This window comes from Apostichopus japonicus, chromosome 12 (assembly GCF_037975245.1).
Source record: "Apostichopus japonicus isolate 1M-3 chromosome 12, ASM3797524v1, whole genome shotgun sequence".
NCBI lineage: Eukaryota > Metazoa > Echinodermata > Holothuroidea > Aspidochirotida > Stichopodidae > Apostichopus > Apostichopus japonicus.
This window is the reverse complement of record NC_092572.1, coordinates 21,525,330-21,544,238: the sequence shown is the minus strand read 5'-3', so window position 1 is coordinate 21,544,238 and position 18,909 is coordinate 21,525,330. Positions and strand designations below refer to the sequence as shown.

Sequence of the window (18,909 nt, the reverse complement as noted above, 5' to 3'; positions counted from 1 at the left end):
GATTCGTAAAGGAAATAAACATCACGAATACACATCGTTTCCTTTAGTAATTAAGCTTTAAAAAGCTTTCTGGTCAACTTTAACAAACGTAGCTGTCTAATATGATTTTACTTAATGTTTTCCTTTGGGAGGACATTAAAAAATATACTAACCTATAAAACTTTCATTTGTAATTTCTCAGTTTCTTAATTATTATAACTTTATGTTACCAGCTCTCTAATCGTACTCTGTTACACGTACTCTGGGCTTTACTTACGGTGTGTAATAAATGTTGTAATTTCGTAAATGCCTTCGTTGATTCATACATTTAAAATTATATTTATTTTGAGTAACTTACTAGGTTCACTTCCTTCCGAATGGTGCGAGTTCTGCGAGTTGGCCTCGTCAACAGGTATCTCTGGTAATTCTTTCCTTCTACAGAAATACACGACGAAAAGAGCTCGGACATTCCATCATAATTCATACCAAGGGATATTAGTAACATTATACACCTTGTTGTTACTTAAAAGTAAAATATTTCGATGCAAGTTTTTTGTCAATTTCTAATTCAAAATCATTTAAGCATTCAAATATAAACTCAATTCCAAAGCGTCAAGGTTTTGCTGGACTAAATTGATAACTAAGGCTTACCTTCCTCTTTTTCGTTTGACTGGAAATGAAGTAAATATTTTTTTTAAATTCATTTTCAATAATTGTTTTCGTTTTCATTAAAGTATTGCAAGGTAATAAATACTTTAATATATATAACATTTTGAAACTAAAGATATATAACTCCGTCAAAATACAATAGTTAGTAAAAATATGTTTGTTTTAATGATTGAATATAGTGAGTATTAAGTTAATACTAGACTACCATGCCAGAAGACTCAGTGTCACTTATATTTGTAACTTACGGTAATAGGAAACACTCATTGGAATCCCGATGATCATAACTGTTACTGCGACGCACATTGACAACTTCATGATAATATTTGCGGTGTGACCATAAGCTGTGTGAAAGACGAAAGTCATAAATTATTTAATAGCTGTACTTTCTTTTTCTACCTCTTTATTACTAATGGTATTAGCAAATGAAGCCTATGCGTAATATGATTAAAATGCGTTATAAGAATTAAATGTTAGACTAATTAAAGAAGAGACATATAAAATAGGGAATATTACCGCTTGATGTGTACAGAGTGACAACTGCAGACCATGCTGGGTCTCCTATTTGGTTTCCCACAAGGCATCTGTATGACCCAACATGATCCATTTCCATCTGTGTTAACGTGAACTGCCAGGTTGTGACGTAGTGTTCTTTAGACGAAACAACCGTTGGTGTGATACTAAGGTTCACCCATAAATCATGAATTCTTTTTTGGATTTTAATTTCTGGTACAGGATTGGAAGTACTCCTACATAAAATAGACACGTTACCACCGACAGTAAAAGACACATTCTCGCGTGTTATCAAAGAAACTGTAGGCCCATCTACGAAAAGGAAGAAACATCATTTAGTATGAATATTGTCATCATACAGATGAAGAAAATGAAATATGTGTCAGAATCATCAGAAACAACTCATTTCAGTGGTAACATTGGATTGAATAGGGATATTGTTATGCCATAGTACAACACGCATTTGAGAAATGAGTTTATAATGTTGATATGACTATTCCGTTTCTTCATTTTAAATTTTAAATTTCAAATATATTAAAATGGGCGATACAGCACTGTACTATATACATGGTCATTACAACAGTGTACTACAAGTCAAAAGAGAATCTTTACGGCGAAGTCGATGATTACATTGAGTAATCATTCCATACCTAATAGTTCACATTAATCCATTTCTTTATAAATTACTATTAGATTGTATAAATGCTATTTGACAAGACAAACATTATGATCAGGTTTTTAGTTTTGTGTTGTTTCTGAGGGCTGGCATAAGAGTCTAAAATAATGTCCACCCATTTTATTTACAGTAGTCAGTCTAGTATGTCTTATAGAGATTTCTACTGTTTTACGTTGCATCCATGATAACATTAACGTAACATGTAGATAATTTTCATGTGTTATTTTTTGTAAGTATTGATATATTGTTTTCCTGGTTAATTCAAACAAGCCTTAACTTGCTAACGCTAAATAATATTGGACTACTTTATTATCACGGTTACTTCAGATATAACCAGGTTTACTTTTGGATTACGTTCTAATATCAGGATAGTTCTAAAGAAGACTTCTAAGTACGAAAATTATATCAAGAAGAAAAAGAAATATCAAACCAGAATCTTATCAATATTCATGCCAAAAAGTATAACAATATTTATTATGTACACGTGGTGTGCTTGTAATCTTTTACTTTGAATAGAATAACATGTAAGGTACCATGTTGGCTTTGGTAGACGAACAGTTTCACTCTGAAGCAATAAAGATAAATGAACTACTCACATGTTATATCTAGAAATACTTTACTGGAGTTAGAAGTACCAAAAGCGTCTTGTGCTTCACATGCGTACACTCCAGTAACATTTTTTGTTACGTTACTGAAATAGAAATACCATTCTGTTTTGGAACTCGACACAGCTTCGGAAGAAGGTTTGTGAGTTAAAATCTCATGAATTCTACTATCTCCTGCCAAGTATCTTATCAGAGTAATGTTTGTTACCGAATTACTATCGGCTTCGCAAACAAGAGTGATATTGGTGTGCTCTTGAAAGGGAATCGTATCATTCATCTCCGAATCATCTAGAAAAAGCTTCAATTTCACGGGATCTATTAAGATTAACAAAAAAGCAAACAAAAAAAACAAAAACAAAAAATAACGTCTGCGAGGCTTTTATACACATTCACTTTAGATTATCAGGTTAGAGCATATCTTAGATTTTCTTATAGGCTACTTTTGCAAACAGTTTCAGATTTTCATGGCCACATAGGTTGCGTGTGGGCTAGATATGCCTTTTCAACGGAAGGTTTTCAATGTGTAAAAGATCGCTATTATCCTAGATTAGCTGTATTGATCAATAGTGGATTTTCGATTTCCATTATTTGCCGGTCGCAGCTCTTAGGTGCTGTGTGGTTCTCTCAAGCCTAGTTATTAGCTATTTTTACAGAAGACAAGTTACCTTTATGGCCAAAGCAGCGGCATTAGCCCTTACTTATGATCTTTGGGATTTTTTGGGACAACATGGGTATAGCCAATGATTCTGTGACATATTGAGGTTTCTCATCCCCTTTCATAAGAGATACCCTTCGCATTGCACAGAAATAGAATTTTCCAGTGCGCGTTGCAAAGCTCAATTTATATGCATAGCATAAGTTGGAAAGAAGTGATGCCACAGTTTGTACGACCCACAACAATTACATAGTCTTACATGCAGCATTATTAGTGACAAGTGAATCAATGCTTTCGGCGATACAACCAGAGCTGCGCTCGCCAAATGGCAATTTGTTTATAATCCAAGTTCTCGCTCATGAATTGGCTTTCATACGTGACACGCTTTTCAGTTGGCCTATCTTGTGGAATATCTTTGTGGTTTGAACAAGTCTACCCCAATATTCAAGGTATAACCTACACGTATATGTTGTTCGTTTAAATTACAAACTGGCTCCTAGTCCCTGCCGAGTAGCTCTTAGGTCTACCAAAATGCCCGTGACTAATGAGCCACTTTCCCCAGAAAGTGGCTCCTGACCATCAAATCTTAAATTCATCATTGGTCATGACGGTCACAGCAATCACAATTGGGATAAAACAAAATAAAAACAAATTGGAATCATTTCTTACATAAAACATCCAAAACGACTGAAGCAGATAGGTTGAGAACATTGGATATCCAACAAGTAAGCGGTTTTTGATGATAACGTCGGTCACTTTGAAAGCGAACACTCTCACAATGCTCTGTTTTGTTGTCTGAAATATGAGTGGCAAATCTATGCGTATTGAGAAATGCGAAATCAATAGTTCGATGACCATCTTGTAGCAACCACGTAACATCATCCACCGTTCCTTCTGAAGAATCAACACAACACTCTGCTGTACTCATTTCGCCTTCGATGCTCGTACTACTATTCAAGACTGGATATCCTGTAACGATAAGTGAACATTTAATATCGTGCCAATTTTATGATTGTTGTTATTTAATTTTCGTCCTTCTCTTCCTCTTGTTCTGGTTAGAAGTGGTTAGTGTATTTGTATATAATAATATAGGGGCATGATGCATTAAATACCGACATATCGTCGACCTTTGCAATTTTGCATAAAGCACACAAAGGTTTGATCATTCTTAAATATGCTTCATCTCAATGTTTATCCATAAAAATCAAAACAGTCTAATCGGTGCATATTGATATCAGAATTTACAGCAGATAGCAAACCTTATAAAGATACGTTAAAAAGTTCTAAGTCACATTTAAGGGTCACAAACAGCGCGGAATATGTGTTGATATATCATAGTCAAAAGAGCAGGAACTGCTGCTGCTGTTGTTTTGCCATAGTCCTCATATATAGAACCGTCGGCAATCTCTTGTGTGCCTTTGCTCTTGCCACGGCCATTTTCCGTTCCCTACGTCCTGGCCTGGCCTTCCCTTCTACTTCTCCTTCTACTCTCATCTGAACTAGGCTATCTGATCGGCGCTTCCAATGTCCATACATAGACAGCTTCCTCTTCCTTAACTGGAGAAGTATACCTTCCTCTTCTGAAACTCCTACCCTTTGGTGGAACCATGCATTTGTCTTTCTATCTTTCCAGCTGACCTGAAGCATTCTACGCCACACCCACAGCTCAAGTGATTATATATTCTTCATGTCATTCTGTTTTAATGTCCAACTTTCTGCACCAAGGAGCAGGAACACTTGAGTGATAATAATGCTTCTATGGCGATGTCGGTTTTCAAGATAGCTTTAAAACCGGCTTAATTTCCGTAAAGCTCTTTAAGGCTTAACGAGTGCCAACGTCTGCTCCTCAGTCCAGGTTTTACTGTTAATGGTAACCTATTGTTTACAAATTCTAACAATTCAATCAAAACATGTTCTATGTACTACATGTAAACAACACAGAACACCCTTGAATACAATTTGATGTTGACAATTCAGTTTTGTAATACACATGAAGACTGATCTTATGGTCTTTGGGTTAGACTAAGTAGTTCTTAGTATTAAATAATTGAAAAATCAATTGAGTTTTGTAATACACATGAAGACTGATCTTATGTTCTTTTGGTTAGACTAAGTAGTTCTAAGTATTAAATAATTGAAAAATCAAATGAGTTTTGTAATACACATGAAAACTGATCTTATGGTCTTTGGGTTAGACTAAGTAGTTCTAAGTATTAAATAATTGAGAAATCAATTGAGTTTTGTAATACACATGAAGACTGATCTTCTGTTCTTTGGGTTAGACTAAGTAGTTCTAAGTATTAAATAATTGAGAAATCAAATGAGTTTTGTAATACACATGAAAACTGATCTTATGGTCTTTGGGTTAGACTAAGTAGTTCTAAGTATTAAATAATTGAAAAAACAATTGAGTTTTGTAATACACATGAAGACTGATCTTATGGTCTTTGGGTTAGATTAAGTAGTTCTAAGTATTAAATAATTGAGAAATCAATTGAGTTTTGTAGTACACATGAAGACTGATCTTATGTTCTTTGGGTTAGACTAAGTAGTTCTAAGTATTACATAATTGAGAAATCAAATGAGTTTTGTAATACACATGAAAACTGATCTTATGGTCTTTGGGTTAGACTAAGTAGTTATAAGTAGTAAGTAATTAAGAAATCAAGGCCAGGGAACTTAAACACTAAGAAGTAATCATTTTGAGTTCTTATTTCCTAATAAACAAGCCTTTTAGACGAAGTTAATATTTCATTTAAACATATTAGTCAAGAGCAAAAATTCTGTATTAAACAGTTTAATAATTTACCCTGAACGTAAAGCAGCGATTGGAAACCTATTGGTATATCATTATCACTGTATACATAGCATGAATAGTGTCCTGTGTCCGAGAAAGAAACGTTTATTATTCTAAAAGTTAAGGAAGACCGCATATCTTTCTTATATGTCCCATTTATAAAATATCTTCCTGCTGATATAGGTCCTGATTCTTGAAGTCGTAGTAATTCTGTGCCATCTTTATCCAGTATGGCTGTTTTAATTTGATAGCCAACATCAAGAAGCCATTCTATCGATATACTTTTCCCTTCCAATGCCAGCCTTTGATGAGTAACTACGCTTTTCACTGTAAAAAGTAAAGAAAGAAAGTTCTTACAAAAATAACACAATGAAAGTTATCTATTTTTTATGCAAGTATTATCTTGAAACCAGTGCTGGAATGTGAAACTCTCGAGACTGCTTGATTTATTATATAAGCATGTGCAAAGTAATATAAGCATGTCCAAATTTATATCAACATGTCGAAAATAATACAAGTATGTCCACAAGTAATATGAGCATGTCCAAAATAATATGAGAGTGTCGAAATATTATATGAAGATGTCGAATGTAATTACTGACTTCATATTTGTGGTGAACATTTAGGCGTTTAAATTAAGCCATTAGTTGCAAAATGTCCAAAATATTATAAGCTTATCCAAACTAATAGGAGCATGTCTAAATGTTTGTAAACATGTCGAAACCAATATATATGTATGTCCATAAATAGTTTAAGCATGTCAAAATAATATAAGAGTGACGAACAATACGAGAATGTTCAAAATAGTAAAAGTGTCGAAAAACCAATACAAAAGTCTCGAGGGTAACTGCTATATTCAATGAACATTTAGGCGTTTGAAGTTACGCCATATGTTCCAAATATGGAACTTTTTATTTTGGTGTGCTGAAAACAAATACAGCATATCAAGCGAAAAGTAAGACGACGTACATTTCATCCATTCCCGTCTAAATGTATGTGTTTATATATTTTAATAAAATGTCGGTCGAGGACGATTTTATTTTCGAGATAATATTAATTGTGTTTTTTCGTAGCGCGAGTGGTCGACCGGGTGCTGTGACTATCAGTGAGTTACGAAGAACCATTGTGTCCATCACACGGTTGCACCACTGATCTGTAGTTGGCGGATTATTTCCACTTTTCCATCTTGAAATTTAGTTAGAAGGTGAGAGTGAAGAGTAAGCGTGGGATACCTCTAGCCAAGGCTTAGTCTTTATACTCCTGGGCTAGTGTCATCTTCATTCATATCAGCTAGACCATAATTCGTAACCGGCCGAAATTTGTTCGTCGATATTGAATGATAAAATGTAATGCAGAACGGTGATACTTTCCTCAATCCGTAAAACTAGTCACTGTAAAAATCCCACGGCAGACCCATTCCAATAATGGGTAACCCTCTCAACTTCGTCAACTAAATTGGGTAGAGAGGCAACCCATTCACCCCAAAACTCCATCTTGTTAGATTATCTACTTAAGTATACTTCAACTATTTAGGTACATGAATAATAAAGACAAAACTGTTATTTTAACAAGCCTGGTTACCGTAATTAAGTATCACAATTCTCGGTTAAAAATTACCACAGTATAGTAGCTCATTTTCACTGTCAACGTACACATTTGTGATAACTATGTACTAGTCAGAAAGTTGTTAGCGCATGTGCATGATGTACGTAATTTCGTACGTTAACTTATTTACCTACGCGTCATATATGAATAGTTTAAACACCTATAGGCAGGGCGAAACTACTCACATTACAAGGGGATGTTAAAAAGAAAACTGTTAGGTGATGGTCTTGTATTTACATATTCTGAATTATTTGCTTCACAAAAACAGAAGAATGGTGCAATGTTATGATGTCACAATGATAACCATGGTGTCAGACGATACAGAGTAACCCCAAAGAAGGTATTGATAAGCTGAATATGTTTTCGACATACCAATATAAAAGTTAGATATTTGGAACACATGGTGTGACTTCAAACGACTAAATGTTTACTGAATAAAGTTGAAGTGCGCATGCCAGGCACACGCGAGACGTTTGGACATGCTCATACTATGTTTGGACATAATTATATATGTTTGGACATGCTCATATTATTTTGGACATACTCATATTAGTTTCGACAATTCTATTTAAATTTGGACATGCTCATATTTAAATTGGACATGCCCATTATTTTGCAACATATGGCGTAACTTAAAACGCTAAAATGTTCACTACAAAATTGAATTTAGCAGTTACATTCGACCATCTTGGATTACTTTTCGACACTCTTTTAATATTTTAGACATGCTCATTTAATATTTCGACACTCTTATTGTATTTTGGACATGCTACCATAATTGTTGGACAAACTTATATTAGTTCGACATGTATATATAAATTTGGACATGCTTATATTATTGTGGACATGCTTGCATTGTTTTGGACATTTTATACATATGGCATTCCGTAGTGAAATTTAACATGTCTATAACAAGATTTCCGTCTTATACAACATAACATTCCGTTACATAGCCTTCCGTTACGAAAACGGGTTAAACATGTTGGCAGGAATGTGTGGTGACATGTACTGTAGCCAAACAATATATATATATATATATATATATATATAACAAGATTATATATATATATATATATATATATATATATCGGAGGGGCAATATTTCCTTATTACTAGAAATTTTTTAACTTACACATAATCTAATACTGGTCGTGTTTTTAGAGACAGCAGTTTCTCAAAAATTTCCTTTGACTTCGTTGTTAATAATCACTTTTATAGCTAAAAAAGCTTTGCATAACTTCAAGAAATTGTACGGTGTCAAATTGTGGTCAAAATGAAAATACTAGTGCAGGAAACTTAATCTTTTTCTGTGTTAATGTTTAACTTATTTTCGGAAAAGAAATTCGGAAACGTGAAGTTTCTCTATATCTGGTAACATTATAACATTACAACATAATTGAGATATCAGTTTGAAGACCACTCAAGGTACAACACAAACGGTTAAAATCTCACCTTCGGCTTGTTCAGATAAGGTTAAGAACAGTATTAATAAAACAAACATTGTTAAACGTAGGTTTCATCTTCCTTTTCGTAAAGACTGCTAACGTCATTTTATTCACCGCCTTTGCCAAACATATTATTACATGGCGTTATGTGAAAACAAATGAAAGAGGACTACTGGTAGTGGTTATTGATGATCAATTACATGGTTTTATTAACAGTTACAATAGGACAAAAAATGTAAGAAAACGAACGGTTATAAAACTCACCTACTGCTTGTTCAGATAAGGTGAAAAACAGTATCAGTAAAACAAACATGGTTAAACATATGTGTCTGTTTCCTTCTCGTTTAGACAGCGCACGTAATTTTGTTCACCGCCTTTGCCAAACAATTTATTACATGGCGTTATGTGGACACAAAATGAAAGAGGACTACATGTAGTGATTATTTATGATCAATTTAATAGGTTTCGATTAAAAGTTACAAAAGGACAGAAAATGTAAAAGCCCAATCACAGTATATCGTAGTTAACGTATTACATATGTAGCAGCAGTAGATCAGAACCGTGATAACAGCTGATCATTTCCTAAATAGGTCAACGAACAGCTTCGTAAAGTCGAAACCTTTCATTTAAAATAATTCGTTATATTTAGACAGTTTTTTCTACCCCTATGAATATTTACCTACTTTTCATAATAATAACCACACAACATTTAGCAAAATTGATTCAAAAATGCTGTATGCAGTTTGAGCTACACAATTCTTAGGAAAAAAATATGAAGAAATAAAGCAACCCCCCCCCCCCCACCCCCCAAAAAAAACATTCGGTAGCTCCTAACATCCAAATCACCAATGTTCAAATGAGCTTAAAATCAATGTATGGAAACTGTCTTCACAATTTGAAACAGAAGGAAATCTAACAGTTATCAAGATAAACAACAGAAAATGGAATGATAAGGAGGTATGTGAGGTGTTGTACTATTCGTAATGTTTATTTTTGTAAGTACTCTTACTCGTTTTAATACTCGTGCTGGGGTATTGACGCAGTAGAGCATTCGTCATTCTGTACCAGGATCTTAAAGTACTCAGGCTAGATTTAAAGCATCTGGTACACGTAATATGGAAACATGTGGCCGCCATGCACATAAAATAACGCGGGGTCGTAAATTACATAATGACATGTTCTATTTTGTATGACGTAAATCACACTTTTAACATATTTTTCAGAGTATTAAATTTACAACAAACAATACAAACATGGACAATAGATTTACAAGAGTTGACAATTGAAGGAGAGATGGACATAGCAGTTTCGGATATAGAGTTTCATCCATTCTTTAAGCATTATGTAATCACTGAAACCCCAAGGATTTAAATGGATTGCACCCAAATCACTGAAACCGTAGCAATTAACTGGATTGCACCCAAAACATTGAAACCGTAGCATTTAACAAAATTGCACCCAAAACACTTAAACCTGCGGCAATTAACTGGATTGCACCCAAAAACACTTAAACCCTATAGAGCATTTTCCAACTGGCCACCAGTCATAGTTCGCAAATTATACAACAATTTGAGGGGTTTTTAAACAAGTTTGCTGTTTATTGCTGGTAAGATTTTGTGAAGATATATTTTCTATTAACCTTAGCTTTTCATTGCGTAACAAATCGCTTGATTAAGGCATTGTCATGGAGTAACAGTGATATTTTTGTGCGCCAATCTGCAGCTAAAAGACAAGATAAATAATGGGCAAAATGTACGAAGTCGCGCAATCGAGTAGCGGTTCAAAGTAGCAGTGAGGCACTGTAAGGCTTTTAGTAATCGCGCACACTTATAGCTACTGCAGGGACATAGCCTGAAATTTAAAAGTGGGAGTGTGGAGAAGAATGTTAAAAGGGGCCCTTCTCACAAAGGGAGCATTATTACATGTGACATAGCGCCATGATTACAGTGAAAACGTTTTCCCCAAAATGCCTCCCACGTTCCAAGAAATAAACAATAATAAGAGTATCGTATTACGTAGCAGACTGACGAACTTTTAGAAAAATTGCGAAGGGTCGCTTAGCTTCCTTTAACCTGAAAAGAGGGCTATAATGATATTTCCTGCTTTTAGTTAAAACAAATTCGGGGTACTCAAAAAAAGGGGGGTCGCTCGCATTGCTCACCTGGCTTCTTATATTACTGTATATCTAGTTTATACTATAGTAGATACCTAATGTACTAAAGTGCCTAAAGTTTTGTTCATGGAATGTATTGATGTTGTAGATCTGTAATATAGAGAATTGAACAGCAGTCATAGTGGTGAGTATAATATTGCGATTTGGCGAGTAGATTTTTAGTCATGGTCGTCATATAGCGAGTACATTTTAAACATTTGCCGAGGCCAAAAAACCTTTAAAACATGATTTCTTATAGCAGAAGTCATGGATACTTTTCATAGGCTACATGGTATACTGATTTTCCATATTGAGTAAAATAATCCTGTTGCTCGTGAGGTATAAATCTCATTTAAGATCAGCAGAGTTCAAACTCTGAAAAGCCTTTTACACGCAACCTAACGATGGGAATCATTGGTACTTTTCATACTTGGTGGGTGGATTCAACATCATGAGTACAAGACCTCTATTGTTTTTGGTGGAGGTGTGTATTGCCCTCTCACGTTGTTTGACGTCAATGACATAACTTTTATATTCTCCATAATAGCGATTGAAACATTCCATGTTGATTGTTAACATAAGAATGTCTGTGATTCACTCTTTTGTCGGATTTGTAATTGTACAATCGTTAATGGTACTTAGCATAAAAACGAAAGAAGAATGTATTTTAACTGTAATAGAATTTGCGCCTGCATAACTAACTCACATTATGTTAGCATTCAGCTGGCTGTCTGATAATCCCCGCACAGAGAAAGAAAGATTGTTTTAGTTTCAGTTGACTACTTTAATGGACTTGCGCCATCCATTTTTATTGTTTCGGTGTTACCATAAACGTTACACTAGGCATAGTGTGATTAACTCATGATGATATCATTTAGGGGTTGTTGTTGGTGATAATCGATCCAATACAATATTCGATATGTTGAACGAATTATCTAAATTTTCTCTTGATCACCGAATATTTTTGTCACTTATTTTATTTATATTGAAGGTAACAGAATCCATAAATAGATCAATAAATTTAAAGTTGATGTGCGATTCCTTTTGGATACCAAATCGGTATCGTTGACTAAGCACAATGTTTAAAATGCGTCAACATATACTGTAATATCATGCTTTAAGAGGGAATGTAGCTATTGTTAGTATTTTTGTGTTCATAAATATCTTTATTTCAGTTTTTATTTAAGTAATAATATCCGAGTATTGAATATTCTAACATTAGCAGTTTTGGGTAGCCTTCTATTTTGCAGGACTATGCTTGTTTGCAATTGGAATATTTAATATTCTTTTCATATTAGACTTAAGTAAGTATAAGTACGGGTTATCTCTGTTGTATTTCTGTCGTGTCAAATTTATGTCACGCAGAATACTTTCATTTCTTGTTTCTATACTTATAGTTTGACAACATTGTTTTTAAGTTTTTTTTCGTGTTCCGCTTACAGAAATTTGGTTGAAAATTCTGGGATGACTAGACTCCTGAATGACATGTCCATACACAAGAGGCAGAGAGAGGAGGAATAACTGGGATGTAGTTGATGGATGAAGGAGCCAATAACAGGATGTAATAAGTTTAGCAGATAAATATTATTCGTATTGACAGCGCATTGTGATAACTGTAAACGCTAAATAAATGGAGGAGGTGGGTAGAATACATTTAACTAGGGAAGGAACTCTTTTTTTTTAGGGTCATGTTTATCATTTGTACATTCTCTTTTCGAAGGGGAATTAATGTTTAATATCGTGCATGACCATATTGGTGATGATTTTGACATATTATTTTTTCCAGACAGACAAGCCATGCCTTTTAGCCGTGCTTGTTACGCAACCAGCAACTACCAAAAAGTTTAGCAACGATATCACAAATACTTTATTATGTCCAGTCCTGTAGCAATCCTATTTGAATTCCCGCTAGGTAGATATGATATGTCTAAATGAATGCGTCGTCACCTACGTCCAGGTTTGTCACATTCCTGCTAAATGTGCATGGTTACAAGGGACTGGGTAACAGTCACGATATGCTCAAAGGAGAAGACAGAGATTTTATTCGAGAGATAGAGGTGTTGAGAGAAAGAGGGATGCTTTGAGAGACGATGAGATGAGCAAAGTGCGACAAAGGGATTTTTTATGCGTTGAGTTTTCATTGTGTGTTAAAACAGCTATGAACGTAAACAACTCGTTTCTAAATACGACTGAAATTGAAAGAAAAGTAAATCAATATCAAATGACAACTAATAGGATCACGTGATTTCCGTTCGGTTGTTAGCAAGTTATCGTTAAGTGGTTAATATCTTTCACTTTGCCAGTAAACCTTCTTATATATTCAATAAAATATTTCCTTGTAGAATACATCATGTGTGTACAGATTGATACTGTGTGTGTGTGTCCCTTTAGCCTTTGTAAGCAGTTAGCAGGAACACTCTTCAAAAGGGGAAAAGAGTATGAACAAACACACTAAATAATGGTGAAAAAATGATTAAAGTATAAACTAAATATGAACTATTGCTTAATCCAGAAAGTTACTTAATACATAGTATACGGTAAATGAATGTATTCAAAGGTAATGAACACAGAGCAACAATGTTCTTGACATGTAATTCGTGATGTGATTGTGTTGGGGCACAGTAGCCTCCGTATACCTTCCTAATCAATCCGATATTAATGCTTGCGTAGAAGTTCTGTTCAGATATTTTGATCCTTATCGATGCAAGAGGAATCTCATTCCGATGAAACTCGTCGCTTACATAAGGGGGTGGGGGTCGAGTGAAGTCCTTTTCTTCACTGGTTAGGCATCTGGTGGAGGGACCCAATGACCATTTCAATGTGGCCTATATCACGGTCAGTCGGCTGCTGTTGTCATACATGACGAGAGGGTTCAGGGAATACAGCGGTCTGGCCCGCGCTGAAATTACGGGGTCCCGAGAAAATAAAGAACAACATAAGAAAGATGAAAAAAAGGAAGCCAATGACGTAATTGTACCATGGCCTGCTAATTATACATGGAGGCTTGCACTGTGATACGTTATTGACTTAATTACTAGGTCAATATTTGCATTTCACGATAGTATTGTGAATATATTCATCTGTAAACAAAGTTGCACAAAGATGTACAAGAAAGACGCACACAGAAAATTATTCGTTAGTTCATCATTAATATTACTTTAGCTTTGAATGTCATCTAAGCTTGATAAAAGAAAGAGAAATTGTGCTCTTTGTTACCAGAAAATGAGGGTAAAATTACGGTAGCCACCGAAACGATATGCAATGTACACGGCCGAGAACGTACAGAAAAGTATAATAAAAAAGTATCTTACTGTTTATAATAATTACAGACTGAGTTTAACTGACTTTTTGGCATCCATGGAATTGATAAATTTACAACACTAGCTGTAACAAGAAATTATGAAGTAAAAATTTATCGAATTAGAAACCTATGAGTTAATGTGTAACTTATATATGGAGGACATTACTATTAAGTAGCACAGTAGGGATGTTTCGTTCCATAACTTTCAATTGACTGACTCTGTTAATGTTATCTATTATATGAATATATCAGAAACTGTTGAAGTTGTTTATATCAAGAGAATGAAGAAACGGTATTTTTCATATAACCAATGAAAGATCAAAGTTGCATGTGTGTTGTTATACAGTCTTTCAACTTTACCCTCAACATATAAAGTATACTAATAATCATATATTACAGGAAAAAAACTGCCGATCAGAACATAGCTGACACCCAGTTCTAGAGGTGGTGGTCAATAATGACTGCCGATCAGAACATATGCGACACCATGTTATACTCTACAGCATGGCATATGTTTTCTGCTTAGGTAGGTCCCGTGACTTCAGGGAAATCTTGAAGTTTCGTAGCGATGATCAATCGCCAGTATTAGAACCAATGCACACTCAGTTCACATTCCAACATGGTAGATTTGTTCTGCATAGGTAGATTGAGCGGTATTAGGGGCTCTCGTAGGTAAATACGTCGTAGGTATCGGTATCTCATAAGAACTGTCCGTGATTAACTTTTCAAATATCTGTTAAGGGATAATAGTGGGACTTTTGCAAGACACTATCAACAACAAAAATGCTCAATATATATTAAACGTTGCCTGAACTGAACTTCTTTACATCAAAGGTACAATCAAATCAATAGAAAATCATAAATATATTAGATATGAATATTTATGGGAATATAAACACAACAGGAAATAGAGCCCATTCCAAGCGTATTCAACAGTGTATTTTAGAATACATTATGTCGTTGTTACACCGAAGTTAGGATTTATACACCGTCTGACAAACCACATATATTTATAATAAATATCAAGTAAAATGAAATCATATGAAGCCACATTAGCTGGTAATATCAGACATCTGTATAACTACAACTATCGATTATCGTACGCTGTCTAAGGTGAAGCTACATATTCAGTTACATTGTTATCCTTGCACGTGACTTAGCACATCGTGATGGTCGACATAGGACCTTTATTGTGAATAAAATGCCGCTTTACTTCATGTGGTATATCTGTGGCAGTTTTCTTTGTCAAAACATAACATTTTATGAATTCTATTACGCGTTTCTATATTGGGTTAGTTGTCCGAATGCTTTAACTCGGTTGTTATCGATACCAATAAAATCGATACCAATAAACTAAACCTCACTATATATTGTCTTTTCGATTCCATTTCCTACCCATGAATTCCAATTTGACAGTTGGGATGACTAACATGATGAAATTAAGGAATGATGAATATAGGCCGATTAGGATAGAGTTTATGAACTACTGCTTAAACTACCTTTAACAGCTTGGTAAAACTTCTTTTCTTAAGATTCAAATAAATCGGGGATGGAATTTTATTCATTGAGCATGTGTAAGAACGATGTTGATACCACCTACGCAACGTAATGGTCACTGATATCTGTTCTAAAGATGAGTAATGGATTACTTACAGCTACGAATGTTCCCCTCAGATGATGAATGGAAGGTCGAAGAGATGAGTTATGATTCCAGCAATCGAACAAGATTTCATCTCTGCAGTTGATTAAGAAATCAAATCAAATAGTGAATCAGCAGATGCAGTGTACTATTTTATATGTTCAGTGTAAATATGAAATACAGGAAGTGTTATACTAATAAACACACTTAATAAGTTTTACTATCATGATCAATTTCTTGTAAGATTTCCCACTAGAAATAGTGAGGCTATTATTTGGTTAAAATAAAGGACTCTTTCAACGATTTACATATCAATGAGTATTACATAGCTCTAATTAAAGTGACTATAGAAACACTCACTTGGATGAAAGTACCTGAAACAAACAAGTCAGCCCACCATACACGCTAACTTCATTTATGGTAACCTAAGTAGACTTAAGTATAAATAAATACTCCACAATTAATCTATCATTTTAACTTTTTTTTTAATCCAACTACAAAAATCGCATAGGCTACACTGTGTGATAGTTGTACAACCTACAATAACTTTTAAATATTTGTCTGTCAAATAGAAAAATACAGAATTAATTACACACCGACTTCAACTAGTATGGAATGCGGTTACTTTGACACTTATATAATGAAAGGGTACTTTAAACAATGACTTCTCTCTTACTTTATCTGCAAGAACTTCTCCGGCCAGGGTGCTGATGGTGTGGTCGCTTCTCCGTCAACACTAGTAACTTCCTTGTTGGCAGGAAATGGTGGGTTTCCTAAGAGATGTGCGAGTGTAGAAACATCGAAACTAGTATATGTATATCCAACTTGTGTATGGAAGGAACACCAGTTCAGTTCAGTTAATATATTTCGCATATACGTAGACATACAAAACAGTGCAGTAATGGTATATACAGGATACTAGAAAAAAAACATAAAATGTCTCTGCTTCTAATAAACTAACCTTAAATACCGATAAGAGCAGTAATGTAACTTTCCGTCACCAAAAAAAGGAAAATGTGCAATATTATAATTTGGTACTGGATTGCATTTGACGGTATTTCATGTACAATATATCTAGGTGTCTCTATAGATAATTATAATAAGTTGATTTTCTTTATAAAATATTTACATGTTTCTTCTGCATTCAAATTACTGTAAATATTTGAGCAAATCCACTTGACTCAGAATTAACTGAAACTCAAAAACTTGAGCTATCTGTGATGTACTTTTATTGGAGATAAATATATTCGATAAAATTCAATTTACTACTCATATGTGAAACATGACACTTTTTTATTGATAACTGCTGTAGTTTTCTGTTATAATAAGCAACGTATTTTGTTATTAAACACTTTATTATTTGCTACAAGGATTTCGTTATGATTAAATTTCTTTACCAGCTGCCATAATCTCCCATATTACTACTGCTGTAGACCACACGTCACTTGATTCTGTATACTGATTCAGCAGTAACATTTCAGGTGGAAATTGGTTCAAAGTTACCGTAGGAACCTGAAAAATAAAAAGGAATTTATAACGAATGAAAGTGATTGAAAGTAATTAATATATTAATGTTTTATTCAGGTTATACTTATCCAGAATTGTACACTTAGGTCAATAGACTCACAACTCATTTTTGCTTTCTTATGTCGAAATGATGATAAGTTAAATTGGAAAATAATTCAATTGTGCATAGATTTCGATCAACATTAAACAGTGATTTGGATATGGAGAATTTTTAATTGCATTAGTGAAAAACAGTTTAGAACAGTCCATGTATGATATTGAAATTTATTGAGATTTCCATTAAAATAATCATAATAATCTACTTCTGTAATGAAGTCCACAAAATATGCCAAACCTCCAACGAGAACAAGCAATTCCCCTAGAGTATTGTGTTTTATTAAGCATGATCTAAATAAAGTTGTTCATCTTAGACTCCGCTATCCTTTACAAACAACACTTATTCTGATCATAAAGACCATACAAGTAGTTAAGTTAATAGATAAAAATATAAAAATATAATTATTAGACAGACAAAGAACAGGGTCATACCTCCATTAATAAATAAGTAATTTACCTGTGCTTTCTTAAGAGCAGCTATTTTTGGTGCATCGCCGGCCAGACAGAAGTCAAATAATTTTACCTGCCCTTCCTTGGTTAATAAAACCTTCTTGGTTGTTAAGCCAGGGTGAAGGAACTGACAGAATATGGAAACCAATACGTAAAGCAGTTATGATATAATTAAGAGACAAAGCGGTCTCAATTATGCCTTCGTGTTTGCCTGAAAGTTTGTTTTGTTTAAAGAAAGGTTAGATACGAATAGCAACTTTACAACAAGGAGAAGAGGTTGATTAAAAATCAGTGTCTTACTAAATAAGCAACAATATTTAGCTGATAACTCAGGCAAGTTTTACATTGCTTACCCCGAATGTCTTAAGGACGTCCATTCCTTCCAAAATCCCCGCTACGTGTTTGATGACGTCAGAAACTGAAAAAGAACTACAGCAATCGTAGTCCCCTTTATCTTTATCACGTGACAAGACGCTTTGCAGATTTTCACAATTGAGATGCTCACTAATAAGGAACAGTTTACCTAAAGCAATAGAAGAAATCAAAGATGGGGTTCAACAAAGACATCTCCATAAATATTGACATTTTATTGGATATGGCTATCTTACTTATCAATAAGAATTAGTATCTATATTAATAAATCCCTCCGAGGATGATTCAGTCTTATTCGGACAATATATAATTACTCTTGACTTGATGAGAAGATCATGTCGACTCCAGACAGTCCATGAAATCCTTATCTTCCTAAACTGTCACTCATCAGGCCCGATGAGGGCTGAGTGGGGCTAAATCATAACCCGAGA

The 18,909-nt window shown here is 34.3% G+C and overlaps 1 protein-coding gene across 4 annotated transcripts in view; it reads right to left on the bottom strand.

The window, feature by feature from the left end:
* The window catches only part of LOC139977852 (uncharacterized), a 63,872-nt gene that overhangs the window by 36,726 nt on the left and 8,237 nt on the right, over positions 1–18,909 (bottom strand). For 2 of the 4 annotated variants that reach the window (XR_011796722.1, XR_011796723.1), the window contains exons 11-16: positions 18,460–18,629; positions 18,114–18,233; positions 17,431–17,545; positions 16,710–16,806; positions 16,048–16,129; positions 9,206–15,127 (exon numbers count right to left, since the gene is read on the bottom strand). Coding sequence is in view for 2 of the 4 variants with exons in the window: in XM_071987538.1 (XP_071843639.1) it covers positions 894–989; positions 1,162–1,470; positions 2,431–2,754; positions 3,764–4,063; positions 5,904–6,218 (1,344 nt within the window). In the remaining 2 variants the exon portion in view is untranslated. Of the gene's footprint in view, positions 1–337; positions 415–893; positions 990–1,161; positions 1,471–2,430; positions 2,755–3,763; positions 4,064–5,903; positions 6,219–9,205; positions 15,128–16,047; positions 16,130–16,709; positions 16,807–17,430; positions 17,546–18,113; positions 18,234–18,459; positions 18,630–18,909 lie in introns of all 4 variants that reach the window. The other 2 variants (XM_071987538.1, XM_071987539.1) reach the window with 2 other exon arrangements.